Source organism: Catharus ustulatus, chromosome 28 (genome assembly GCF_009819885.2).
Source record: "Catharus ustulatus isolate bCatUst1 chromosome 28, bCatUst1.pri.v2, whole genome shotgun sequence".
Classification (NCBI taxonomy): Eukaryota; Metazoa; Chordata; class Aves; order Passeriformes; family Turdidae; genus Catharus; species Catharus ustulatus.
In genome coordinates this window covers 3639372-3653480 of record NC_046248.1, presented here as the reverse complement: position 1 = coordinate 3653480, position 14109 = coordinate 3639372, and the positions used below count along the sequence as shown (strand labels likewise).

The window sequence follows — 14109 nt, the reverse complement described above, 5'->3', positions numbered from 1 at the left end:
CTTTGATGCCACCAAAGCCCAGCTTGGACATTGATAGAAAAGCAAAATTTTGATGCCATGAATGAGCTCAGCCTGGGCATTGTCAGAAAATCAAAGCTTGGATGCCACAAAAGCCCAGCTTGGGCACTGTCAGAAAAAAACAAGACTTTGATACCGTGAAGGAGCTCAGCCTGGGCATTGTCAGAAAAACCAAAACTTTGGTGTCATGAGACCCCAGTTTGGGCATTGATAGAAAATCAAACCTTTGATGCCACAAAAGCCCAGCTTGGGCATTGATAGAAAAGCAAAATTTTGGTGTCATGAAGAAGCAAAGCAGCTGCCACAGCTCACACTTTGGGCATTTCCAGATCCCCAAAGCTCTGATGCCACCAAGAAGCAAAGCTCAAAAGCAAATCTCTGATTTTTAAGTGAAAACTCAGGGGAGAACTGCCCTGGGTGCTTTGACTTTGAGCTGGGAGATCTCTCAGCCAGTTTTGAATGTTGTTTCTGAAAGGGAACTGACTTTTGGTGTTTCCTTAACATTTCCCAGAGCTGCTCTGAGTGAGGCTCAGTGTTTGCTGCCCCACTCACCCCTCCCCAGCCATCTCAAGGCTGTTTTCTCACTGCATTTCTGTTTTGTTTTCTCATTGCATTTCTGTTTTGTTTTCTCACTGCATTTCTGTTTTGTTTTCTCACTGCATTTCTGAGGGGTGAGGATGCCTCTGGGAGAAGACCCCAAGTGTCCTTCCCAACCTCAGTGCTGCCAGGGCTGTGTTCATGATCCTCTCCTGGAATAACCAGAACCTCCATGGCCCTGGAAGCTTCTCCTGGAGCTAAAATGCATCAAAATGCAGCAAATTCTGCATTCCTGGGGTGTTTCCATGCTGGGCAGGCACCCCACAGCCATGCAGGAATGCTGGGAGTGTTCCCTGCTCCAGAGGAGGGAGCCACAAGTGTCCAGAAGCTCTGGAATGGAGGGAATTTTATTTTAAAAAGAAAGTTTTGGAAGGCAGACATTGAGTGGGTGCAGCCAAAAATGTGATTTTTATCCCAAAAATCCCCCACTGACCCAGAATAAAGAAGCATTGGTGGCTTCCAACAATCTTCTACCCCTGAGACTGTTCCAGTTCAGCCAAATTGGGATTTTTTAGGGGAAGGTAATTGCTGCATTGCAGCCACAGCTTGGTCAGGTTATCCTGTTAAAGCCTCTGGGTTTTTTCAGAGATCTTGAACATATTTTTATTGCTGATGGAAAACAACAACAACAAAAATAAAAGATGGATGAGCTTGCAAAGCTACCCCTGGCTAGCACTTGGAGCCAAGTCTGAAAAACTGCAATTGTGGCTGAATAATCAGTCAAATTTAATTGCAATTTTTGGTTGAATAAGCAAGAATAAATTACAAACAATGCATCCAGTGATTTCCACATCTACTGTAAGACCCCAATATTTCACATATTTTCACCTGGAATCATCTCCTGCTGCAGATTCTTTTTTTTTTGTAGGATCATTTTGAATCATTATTATGTTTCCACAATTTGGGAATACCTCACCCTCAGTGGCTAAACTGATAATCCAGCTAATGTCCAGGGAAAAGATTTAATCAACTTGCACAAATTCCATGGATTTGTAATTTAGTGCAGCAGAGACAACAATGGAGGGAGAGTTAACATTATGCTTTTTTACCTGCTTATTTTGGAAAGGAGGTGTGAAAAGCCTCCTGGATTTTCCTACCTGGAAAAATATCTTTTGTAAGCTTTCTTTTTGTCCCTGATAGTTGTTTTACCAGGACCTGAGAGTGCTGATATGGATCAGCCATCTCTCAGGAGCTCACATCAGCCAGCAGAGAAAGACCCGAGCCTTTCTTGTGTTCCACAGGAATCTTTATTTCATCTGAAGGGAGTCAGGCAGGATTCTCTCAGAAACAAAGGGCAGACAGCCATATTCATAAGTTCAAGGGGGATTCAAACTACAGCCAATAAAAGTTTATACAAAGAACAGCATCCAATCTAAGTGAGAAGTTCTAAAGGTGAACTGACCAATTACACAAACTAATTTCTAACCAATTATCTTCCAAGGTGTTAGAGAGTCACCAAATTCTTAAGCCTTGGTATCTAGGAGACCTTATATATTATAGTAAGTTCCAGGGGCCGGGGGAAGATGGCTTTGGAGGAATTGGATCATCCACAGTCCTTTCTTTTTTTTTTTTTTTTTTTTTTTTGGCAGGATGTGTGTCCAGAGTTGGAGTCATGATTGTCACAGTTTGGCAGTTTGCAGGGATGCCTTGTCTGCACCCTGCTGTCAATCAGACCCCAAATCTCTGCTCATTTGGGGTTCAATATTGGACACCTCACACTCAGCATTTCCAGCTGGGCCCCAATTTGCTCCCCTCGGGCATCTCTGCAAGCCCAGCTCCGTTAGGACAGACAGCCCCTAATTGACAGAGCGGGGTGTTTAACCCTTCCCTCCCCCTTGCAGATGTCCATGTGGAGCCCCACAAGAAGCAGCTCCACGTCACCCTGGCCTATCACTTCCAGAGCAGCCACCTGCCCACACTGGAGAAGCTGGCCCAGAGCATCGATGTCAAGCTGGGCTGTGACTGGGTGGCCGCGATCTTCTCGCGCGACATCCGCTTCGTCAACCACGAGGTGAGCTCCTGTGCCACCCCCAAATCACCCCTCTGCTCACATCCCCTTCTCTAACACCCCTTTCTGTGCTCTTTCTCCCCCAGACTCTGCAGGTGATCTACCCCTACACTCCCCAGAACGATGATGAGCTGGAGCTGGTGCCCGGGGATTTCATTTTCATGTCCCCAGTGGAGCAAACCAGCACGAGTGAGGGCTGGATTTATGGCATCTCCCTTGCCACAGGCTGCTCGGGGCTGCTGCCTGAAAACTACATCACCAAGGCTGATGAATGTGGCACCTGGGTGTTCCATGGGTAGGTCAAGCTGCTCCCTCCCCTTCCATGGATGGAAAAAGGGGCGCAGTGATGCCTGGAGAGGCTGCCTGGAGCAGAGGCTGGGCAGAGCTAAAGGAATAAAGCAGGGATTTATTAAAAGGCTTCACAGGATTCACCTTGGGCAGTGCAAGAACCTGGCCAGGGCTACACCCAGGATGGACCCTGAGTCACAAGTTTTCAAACTTTTATTTTTCCCACTATTATCAGTTTTGTTCCATTCCCATCTTGGGGTTCATTGTCCAATCCCTGCTCCAGGCTCTGCAGTCCCACCCTCCCAGATTCTCTCCTTTGCATTTTTTGGGGCTGGAGCTGCAGCAGTGTCCTGGTTCTGGGGCTGGAAAAGGATTGTTCTGTGTGCCTGAGCTGGGAGGAGAACCTGGAACACTTTGTGTGAAGTTCAGAGTTATATCCTAATGCAGTAGAGAAAATGGAAAATGTAAAAACTCAAACTTAAGGCATCAGCAGCAGCTGGATTTCACCTGGGAAGGTGAGGAGGGATCTGAGAAGGGCACTGAGGGGAAGGAGCTGGCACACAGAGCTCATCCCATCAGCCAAGGAGCAGCAGCTGCTCTCCCTGAGCGTGGGATTAGAGGACAAGGTGATTTTTGTGGCTGAGATGTTGCAGCAGCTCCTGACTCACAGGATTGCTGCTGCTCAGTGGAGCTGGAGCAGATGGCTGCTGGAGGCACTGCTGGGCAGCTCTGGGTGGGCTGGGATCAGCAAGGTGTAAATTTGAGCATTAATTTGGGGAGAGACATCACCCATGCATAATTCTCTACTGGAAAGGACTTTGGATCAGCAACATTCCTTAGGGTATTTAGCAAGATTTTTAGGAGCCTGCCATTGGCTTCAGTGAGAATGCAGCCCTCACCTTTTGAATAAGGTTATGCCTCTTGATTTTGGTGGCAATTCATTAAACAGAATGCTGGTCCTGAAATCACTCATTTATCCCTGCCAGAGCAGGGGGGACAAGGCAGCATCCAGGAGATGGAGCCAGGAGTTTTGGGGAAAAGCTTCCAAAGCGTGACCTGTCCTTAGGAGATGACTAAGCTGGGACAGGCTCAGCAGTTTGTGTTTTCAGCAGCACTGGAGACAGGCTGGTGGCTCTTCTCCAGGCACACTGAGAGTTTGCCTCTGCCTCATCACCATTCCCAGCAAATCCTGCCATCTATAAATAGATATTGAAGTGTTTGTGGCCTTTATTAAAAGGCTCAGAGAGAAAGAAAGGCTCAGGAATTGTGTGGCAACTCCTGGGGGCAAAGGGAAGTGGGGTAACCAGAAAATCCTTGGTATTCTTCAGACCAGTGTCCTTAACAAAGGTCATATGGGCAAGGCAGGAAAGGGATTAAATGGGAGGAAGGGCTGACAGCTGGAAGAAATTCACTTTGTACAGAAATAGAGATGGGTCCTAAGTGGGAACTGAGATCCTGTTCACATTGAGATTGTGTTCACATTGAGATCCTGTTCACATTGAGATCCTGTTCACATTGAGATTGTGTTCACATTGAGATATTCAAGTTCTGGGGTCACTGAGGATGGATCAGTGCTGGCTCCAGTGCTCCACCTGCATTTGGGCAAAGAGGGGAACAATTCCTCTGGGCAGGGCCAGCCCTTGTTGGGAATTCAGGAATAATCCAGTAGCTCAGTGTCCTTACACCCTAATTCCAGCACATAATAGATCAGGACCAACATCAGTGGGTTTTTTCCTGCTTTAAATCCCACAAATCACGCAGGTGATCTATTTTTGTCCCACTGGCAGAGTCACTTGGGACTATTTTAACAGCTGTGAAACCCCTCTGAGATTTTATCCTAACTGGCTGCTCTCAGGGAGCAGCTCCTGATGTATTTAAGGCACTGAAAAGTGCCAGCTCTGGCAACTCTTCCTGTCAAAGTAAATGACCACATCCATTACCTGATAATGTTCTTTTTTTTTTTAATGACTAAGCAGAGGTAACTGAGTCAGCAGAGGGTCGAGGCAGCTCTGCAATTGCCTGTCACAGTTTAGTCCCCAGGGGTTTGGTGAAAGTCCTTGAATATCTGGGAATGAGAGCTTTATTCAGAGGGCCATCATCAGTCAAGGCTCTCAAGGGAGAGTGGGGTCTGTTAAATCCCTTTGGCTGCACTTAGCAGGAATCTCTGGGGGAATCAATTCCCAAGCAGGTAAAGGGGAGCAGGCAGCACAGAAAAATGCAGGAACAACAGGGCTGAGTGTGCCAGGTCCCTGCCAGGGGTAGAAGCTGGTTTGGGCACAGGAACCCTGGAAACTGCTCAGGGAGAAGCCCCAGCTTTGTGATGGAGCCACAGCTTGTGCTGGAAAGGTGAGTGAAAACTCCCTGTAGCCATGAATTCCCAAATTTGGGAGCACAAGCCCAGGGTCAGTGGCATGGACTGGTCCCCAGGTGATGTTAGTGAGCATCCTGTGGGACTCAGGAAGGTCCTGGCATTTTCCATGAGAATATTCCAGGATGGAGAGAGCCTCCCAGACCAAAGTTTGGGAACTGTTCTGTAAATTGTTTCTAACAGAGATGGAATTTGTCTCCTCACATGTGTGCATCACCTGGCAAGGCACCTCTGGGCAGCACTAAAACCCAAATAATAATGCAGTAACATCACACCAGTAATTACCACCAGCTCCTGAAGGCTACAGAAACATCCTGAGAGCAGCCTGAGCACAAAAAGCATTCCCAAAGACAATATTTTTCTATTTTTGGCAGGTCTTACTCCATTCTGAACACCACATCTTCCCCATCCTATCAAGCCTTTGCTGATGGAGCTCTGGAGAGGAGGCAGCAGGAGGACCAAGGGCCAGGGGACGCTGGGCCACTCACCATCATCTGCCAGAACGTGCAGGTAGGGACCCTGGAATCATCAGGGACAAGCTTCCAGTGAATGCATTTTCCCCTAAAATTTTATCTTTTCACTCTCTGCAGCACAATTCACAAAGTTTTTGAGTGACACAACCTCTGCCCCATCCTCTGCCCCCTTCAGCACCATCAACCCACCAGGATTATGAAATCCCAAAGAGCTCCACAAAGCCATAAAAGCAATAAATCCTGCAGCTTTGCTGTGATGTTTGCACCAGGGGAGGGCAGGAGGAGCCTGGTGCTGCCTCCTGTGGGTTTGATGCCTGGAGAGGCTGCCTGGAGCAGAGGCTGGGCAGAGGTAAAGGAATAAAGCAGGGATTTATTAAAAGCCTTTCAAATTCACCTTGGGCCGTGGTTCTGCCCAGGATGGACCCTGAGTCAGGAGTTTCACACTTTTATCAGTTCTGTTCCATTCCCATTTTGGGTTCATTGTCCAATTCCAGCTCCAGGCTCTGCAGTCCCACCCTCCCAGATTCTCTCCTCAATTCCCTGTTTGCACTTTTGGGGCTGGAGCTGCAGCAGTGTCCTGGTTCTGGGGCTGGAAAAGGATTGTTCTGTGTGCCTGAGCTGGGAGGAGAACCTGGAACACTTTGTGTGAGTTCAGAGTTATATCCTAATGCAGTGTCAGCATGGAAACATCACCACAGGATGAGTGTATGCAGGTGATTTATTGCAGAGCTCTGGGAGTCAGGGTACAAACCCAAATCTGACTCCAGCATGGATTCAAGATGTTTTTATACCCTTTTTATTATGTAACTATAGAATAATTATTAAACTCATATTGTACACATTGATCTTATCCAAGCAGGGATTCTTGTGATTTCCATCAGCTTCCCAAACATCCTTTCTCATGGTTCTTATTACGATTAAACAATAATATATTCAATTTACCAAACAATTATTACATTTGACAATCACATTATTTATCACATGATGATTCCACAGGTGCAGTTTGACATGATCTAATAAACACAAAGCTCAACATTCATTCCCTGACCTGGTTCCCTTTCCCCAGGCTGACCTTTCTGAATCTATTGTGCACAACTCCCATGATTTTAGAAACATTTTTAACCCTACGTGCTCAATAGTACAGAAAATGGAAAAATTCCAAATTAAAGAATAATTTCTTTCCCTTGCAGCCCCTGAGGACGAGCAGCCAGGGCCCTCAGAAGCGCTGCCTGTTTGTGTGCAGGCATGGAGAGAGGATGGATGTGGTTTTTGGCAAGTACTGGCTGTCCCAGTGCTTCGATGCCAAAGGTGAGTCCATATCACTAAACCTTATCAAATAAATAATTTATAAAATTAACCTTGCTGTTTCAGCTCAGTTAACATGTTCCCATGAAAAAAAATCATTATGAGAATCAGTTTACATGACAATCTATTCTTGTCCAAAAGGCAAGAAAAATGAGAAATTTTGTGGAAAATAAGAAATCTCTCCCCTGAGAATCCACAAAGGGAAAAATGTAAACAGCTGTGTAAAGAGATAATTTTAGCATGCACACACACAAACATCTTCTAACCAATGAATTGAGTGGCAAGGAAATTAAAAACCAATTAGAATAAAACACAATCACTTGGAAAACTGGATAAAAAATGTGCAATACAATTAAAGTGGAGCCTTTGCTGCTGGAACTTCAAAGTGTTATGCCCATTGTTTTCACTTTTATTCTTGTATGGGGTACCCCAGGATTTGATGGAGGAAGGAGAAGTGGCCACTGCCTGGTGGAAGCTTTAGTTTGAACAAAAAACGATAAATAATAATAAAATAAATAATAAAATGCTGCTTTTTGTACAGTCAGCAGCAGGCAGTCATCCATGGAGGAAATACTCCACTTGCCAATATTTGGGAAAATACTGCAAGAGTGAATATACCCTGCAGGTACATCACCAAATGAAAATAGCACTGCTCAGAGTGGGGGTTTTGGGGCATAAATTGGAGTTTTCAACCCAATATTGTGCTCAGGTTTCAGATTATAGTGTACAAATTCTGACTTTAGGCTCTGTTGGCCTTAGAGCTGATCAGAAATCTGTCCTGAAATTCAAAAATACCAATAGTAGTTCACTACACTTGTAGTGAAAGGATGATTTCACCTGATCCATTCTTTCTAAACTAGGGCTGAAGAGCTCTGACTTTCTGCCTCCTGGAAAAGTGTAATGTTTGTTTTGGGAGAGAAATGGCTTTCCCTTGGGAAAATCAGTCCTAAAAAAATAAATTTAGAACCTTAGCAATATTCTGTGCTGATTTTGAGCTGGTAAGACATGTTTAATTTAATTTTACGTGGTTTCTGATGGGTTTTCATGGGAAAAAAACTGCTGAAGGTGGTGGGAGAGGGGAGAAAATCAGGTGAGCTGTTGCTGCCTCTGTGAGGGGCAATGATTGCAGCTTGCACCTCTCCCTGCAGGCAGGTACGTGCGCAGCAACCTGAACATGCCTCCCAGCCTGCCCCAGAGGAGTGGGGGCTTCAGGGATTATGAAAAGGATGCTCCCATCACCGTGCTGGGCTGCACCCAGGCCAGGCTCGTGGGTGAGTGCTGCTCAGGGGGCTGGGTGGGATTTGGGGAGGGAATTGGGAGTGTGGGGTTGTCCATCCCAGCGCAGGTTGGGTTTGGTTGGGAGCAGCCTGGGGTGGTGGAAGGTGTCGCTGCTCGTGGGGATTTTGGTTTTTTCCAGCCCAAACCATTCCATGAAAGCTTGCCCAGGAAGCTTCACTATCTTCCTGCACACCCCCCATCAGAGAAAGGAAAAAAGGGATTGGATGCCCTGAGCTAATGGGATTTAAATCTTTCAAGGAACTTTGCAAAGTCCCTTCACCTTCCCCAGCAATTTCCCTCTTCCAAAGGAAACCTCATCTTCAGCTGCTGCAGCTGAGGAAAAGGCAAAGCAGGAATGTAGAGCATGGGGTGAAAGCAGAGCTTCAAGGGCTGGGTGCACTGGGAAGAGTTTGTTTTTATCCACACTGGGGAGAAAAGCAGCAGTGGGGCTGTCCCCTCATGCAGAAGATGCTTTTTTTGTGCAGTTTGCCACACCAATGTCCTTCTATCAGCCTGCCTGGCTTTCTATTGCCACAAACACAGCCCAAATCACTCCCAGTGTTCTCCCACCTTCCCCATCCTCATCCCTGACTTCTGAGGACTTTCTAAAAAATCCTTTGCCAGTGGCAGAGCCCATCCTGGGAGCTGTGAGCAGCCCCTCACACACACGAGCTCCAGCCCTGAGCATTTCCTGCAACTCAGATCCTTCCAAGCACTCCTTGCTGGTCACATCCAAACTAGGGCAGCTAAAATTATCCTGGCTCTTGTGAACACAAATAAATCACTGTGCAGCAGCAGCAGCAGCAGGATGCTCAGACACCAGGCCACATGGCAGCAGGGTTTGCAATCTGCACAGGACAGAAGGGAGGCTGGGAGTGGCACAGCACACTTTGCTGTGGCATTCAGGGGACAAGGACACACTTTGGGTGGCATTGAGGGGGTCCAAGGACACTTTGTTGTGGCATTCAGGGGACAAGGACACACTTTGCTAATGGCAGTAAAAGGTTCCAAGGACACACAGTTTGTGGCATTAAAGGGGTTCAAGGACACTTTGCTGGTGACATTAGAAGGTTCCAAGGACACTTTGCATGTGGCATTAAAGAGGTCTGAGGACACACTTTGATGGTGATATTTAAAGGTTCCAAAGACAGATTTTGCTGGTGGCATTTGGGGGATCTGAGGACACTTTGCTGGTGGCAGTAAAGAACTCCAAGCACTTTGTGGGGAATTGAAGGGGTTTGAGGACACACTTTCCTGGTGGCAATGAATGGATCCAAGGACACTTTGCTGGTGGCATTTGAGGAGTCTGAGGACACGTTTTGCTGTGGCATTAGAAAGGTCTGAGAACACTTTTCTGGTGGCATTAAAAGGTTCCAAGGACACTTTGCTGGTGGCATTTGAGGGGTCTGAGGACACTTTTTGCTGTGGCATTCAGAGGTCCAAGGACACACTTAGCTGTGGTGGCCCTGTGTGACCTTCACATCATTCCTGTGATGACCAAAGCCCGTGAGCAGCTCCCTGTGACAAAGGGCTGGCAAATGTCCCTCTCCTAAGTGACCCCATTTCTCCCATGACATTTCTAGGTCAGCCTGCCATGGTGACAGCCACTGTCAGGTGAATGTCCCCTCCTTGCTGCCACTCCTGTGTCCTGCTCTTCCAACAGAACAAAAATGTGGCTGCTGCTCCCTGCAAGCCTGAGCAGATCCCTGCTCTCCTTCGGTTCCCTCAGGCACTGCAGGAATATTAAAACCCTGATGCAGGAATATTAAAAACCCTGATGCAGGAATATTAAAAACCCTGACCTGGAGTTGATTTTGATCTCATTTGCAGTGATCTCCCACCTGTGTAATGAAATGGTGATTTATGCTAGCAGAGAATCCAGCCAATTGAATTAAGCTGGGTTTCAGTTCTGTTGAATCATTTGATTTACAGCTTACAAATGAAATGAAATTAACTCCAAGACCTTGACAATTTTTCTGGCTGCTTTTTTGGCCAGGCCCACGAGCAGCAGCTCCTTGCAATGCCATTTACCTGGATTTATTCACAAAGAACAAAACTTTTCTTGCAGGTGAAGCCCTGCTAGAAACAAACACCATTGTAGACTACATCTACAGCTCCCCATCCCTGCGGTGTGTCCAGACAGCTCACAACATCCTCAAAGGTAAGAACCCCCAGGGCACAGGCTGAATTCTCCTCAATTTCCCCATAAAACACTGACCAGCAGGTAAAAAGCATGGACCTAAGTGGATGGTAATTATTATTTCCATAGGAATATATTTTATATTAGCACAATCCATAAGGAACCCTTCTCTGCCAACCAGAGCTTGACATCCCCTGGCATACATTAAATAATTACAGTAATTTCACGACTCTAAGGCACACCCTTTTGACTAAAATTTTGATCGGAACCCGGATGTGCGCCTTATAATCCGGTGTGCCTTATATATGGGCAAAGTTGGGAAATTTGCAGAAGTGCGAGCTGAGCTGTGAGGCGAGCTGCAAGATCCGTGAGAGCCACGAGAACTGTGCCAGTTGTGAGCCGAGCCGTGAGAGCCATGCCAGCCACGAGAGCCGTGTGCCATGAGAGCTGTGCCAGCTGCGCCGGCTGCGCGCCATGAGAGCCGTGCCAGCCATGAGAACCGCAAGAGCCACGAGAGTCACGCCAGCCATGAGAGTCGTGACAGCCACAAGAGTCGCGAGAGCCACAAGAGCCACAAGAGCTGCGCCAGCTGTGAGAGCCGCGAGAGTCGCGCCAGCCACGAGAACCATGCGCCATGAGAGCTGCGCACCATGAGAGCTGTGCCAGCTGTGCCAGCTGTGCCAGCCGCGCGTCGTGAGAGCCGCGTCAGCCACAAGAGTCGCGAGAGCCACAAGAGCCACGAGAGTCACGAGAGCCATGAGAGTCACACCAGCCACGAGAGCCACGAGAGCCACGAGAGCCATGAGTCACACCAGCCACGAGAGTCGCAAGAGCCATGAGAGTCAGACCAATCATGAGAGTCGTGAGAGCTACGAGAGTCAAACCAGCAACGAAAGCCGCGAGAGCCATGAGAGCCACGCCAGCCGGCGCCAGGGGTGTGGGAGTGCCAGGGCCCGCAGCACAGAGAGGGCACCTAGGGCTGCGTTTAAAGGCTGCACCAATCTGTGAAAAATGTTTGCAAATTGAGCACTTGACAGCAAACCCAGCGATCGCACGATTCCATTACTAATTTGTTAGTTTGTCGCACACGGATCCTCGTTGAAAAAAATAAAAGTGCGCCTTATAGTCCAGTGCACCTTATATATGGACAAAGTTCAGGAATTTGCCGACACCCGGAGGTGCACCTTATAGTTGTGAAATTACTGTACATTAAACCCTGAATTTCCATATAAAATAAAGACATTCCCAATCAAACTGAGCTATTACAGCTGTTCTCTACCTTCCCATCGCTCTTTTCCAGGTATGCAGCAGGAGAACAACCTGAAGATCCGGATAGAGCCAGGCTTGTTTGAGTGGACCAAGTGGGTGTCTGGGAGCTCCCTGCCAGCCTGGATCCCCCCTGTGGATTTAGCTGCAGCTACTCTAAGCGTTGATACAACCTACAGGTAGCACCCAAGGGGGCTGGCAGGGCCTGTCTTGATTATTTCAACATTTAGCACCCAACTCTGCTTAGTTTTGAAGTTTAGGCACTGATTGGAAGAGCTGCTGAGGCTCCCAAAATTAACTCAGAGCAGGCTTGAGGCTGCTGTGCTGAGCAGGATGTGAAAATTATATATATAAAAAAAAATCTATCTATATCTGTATCTACATCTATATATTTATATTTATATTTATATTTATATTTATATTTATATTTATATTTATATTTATATTTATATTTATATTTATATTTATATTTATATATAATAAAATTAAACTCGGAGCAGGCTCAAGGCTCAAGGGATCCAGGGGCAGCCACAGCAAATCTGGGCACCCTGTGCCAGCCCTGCCCACCCCACAGGAGGGAATTTTTGCCCAAACCAGCCCAGCTCAGCACAGAGGAGCATCCCCAGTGCAGAAGGAACACGAGCACACAGCGTGTCAGGGGCTGCTGCACGGGCTGGTCCCCAGCAGAGGAAGCTGTTCTCATTTTCCCAAATTTCTCCATGCAGGAATGATAAATAAATCACTCTGGAAGTTTAAAGATCACCACAGTGACCCCCAGTTCTGGGACTGAGTTTAAGACCAGACACTTCCAGATGAATCAAAATTTGCACTTAGAATATTTTTTCTTTTACCATTTACTGGATGGGTTTTTCTGCTCACAGACCTTGCACTTGGAATTCTTTATTTTTGCCATTTACTGGATGTGTTTTCCTCCTCACAGACCTCATATTCCTGTCAGCAAGTTGGTGGTTTCTGAGTCTTATGATTCCTACATAAGCAGAAGCTACCAAGTAACAAAGGAAATCATCAGTGAATGTAAAGGCAAAGGTGAGTGCAGAGGGGGTGAGAACCAGGCCAGGCAGGCTGGGATGTGAATTCCAGTATTCCTGACCTTAGGGAATGAATTCCCACACCTGAAGCATTGGAAAGTCCTGCACCAGAACCAAAATTTCAGATACATAAAGTTAAATAGCAGAATTATTTTAGGCATCTCAACCCAATGGCAGCTGTTTCCCAAAGGAATAAATTCATTATTTGCCTTCTGCTGAGTATTCCCAGCACTAAATGGGGCATTTTCCTTCCCCTCTCTGAGCTCCTTCCCCAGATTATATTCCCATAAAGATCTTAGAACATTTCTCCAAAGACAATGTTGAAATTTTTAAAGAATCCCTAGTTGTTAGTGTTCATCCACAACATTCTGAGAATTCCTAAATTCTGCTGTTTTCACTGATTCACCTCACTGACCTGTCTCTGCATTCTAAGCTTTGATTTTAATGGTTTGCACACAAAATTCAAAAGTGAGGCTTTGCTTGGAAAGGATCTGGAAATGGAAATGTAAAGCTGCCACTGTGGAAAGCCAGCAAGTGAAATTAAAGTGTTTGTTGTAATAGGAATTAATTTTTGCGTAGGCAAAAAGCATCTGCTTCCAACACAGCTGAAATCTCGCTGGAATTCTTGTTTTCTGCATTTTTAAACAAAGTAGGAGTGAGTTAACCATTACCCTGCAATTGAGAAATGCTCTGAATGTGCTCACAAATCACATTTTCCCCTCAATTCCCCGTCTGATGTGGTGTTGTTTGATAAAGTGCTTGAAATGGCTGCTTGATCTCAGGCACCAGCCCCTAAATGTGGCTTTGCCTCCCTCCTGAGCCCCTGTTTCTGGTTTTATTGCAGGAAATAACATCCTGATCGTGGCTCATGCCTCCTCCCTGGAGGCCTGCACCTGCCAGCTCCAGGGGCTGTCCCCCCAGAACTCCAAGGATTTCGTGCAGATGGTCCGGAAGGTGAATGGCAGTGAGGAGCAGAGCCAGGCTCTGCTGAGATAAACCCGACCTGGGCTTGCTGGGCCAGGCTCTGCTGAGATAAACCTGATCTGAGCCTGCTGGGCCAGGTTTTATAGAGATAAACCTGACCTGAGTCTGCTGGGCCAGGCTTTATAGAGATAAACCTGACCTGGGCCTGCTGGGCCAGGCTCTGCCGAGATAAACCCGACCTGAGCTTGCTGGGCCAGGTTCTGCAAAGCCAGAACCAACCTGAGCCTGCTGGGCCAGGCTTTATAGAGATAAACCTGACCTGAGCCCACTGGGCCAGGCTCTGCTGAGATAAACCCAACCTGAGCCTGCTGGGCCAGGCTTTATAGAGATAAACC

At 47.0% G+C, this 14109-nt stretch overlaps 1 protein-coding gene across 1 annotated transcript in view; it reads left to right on the top strand.

Annotated features, from left to right (window-relative positions):
• The window catches only part of UBASH3B (ubiquitin associated and SH3 domain containing B), a 59378-nt gene that overhangs the window by 42992 nt on the left and 2277 nt on the right, over nucleotides 1-14109 (top strand). The window contains exons 5-13 of the mRNA XM_033081751.1: nucleotides 2457-2626; nucleotides 2710-2918; nucleotides 5654-5789; nucleotides 6943-7060; nucleotides 8206-8328; nucleotides 10404-10496; nucleotides 11776-11920; nucleotides 12682-12788; nucleotides 13635-13744. Of these exons, the coding sequence (XP_032937642.1) occupies nucleotides 2457-2626; nucleotides 2710-2918; nucleotides 5654-5789; nucleotides 6943-7060; nucleotides 8206-8328; nucleotides 10404-10496; nucleotides 11776-11920; nucleotides 12682-12788; nucleotides 13635-13744 (1211 nt within the window). The remainder of the gene's footprint in view (nucleotides 1-2456; nucleotides 2627-2709; nucleotides 2919-5653; nucleotides 5790-6942; nucleotides 7061-8205; nucleotides 8329-10403; nucleotides 10497-11775; nucleotides 11921-12681; nucleotides 12789-13634; nucleotides 13745-14109) is intronic.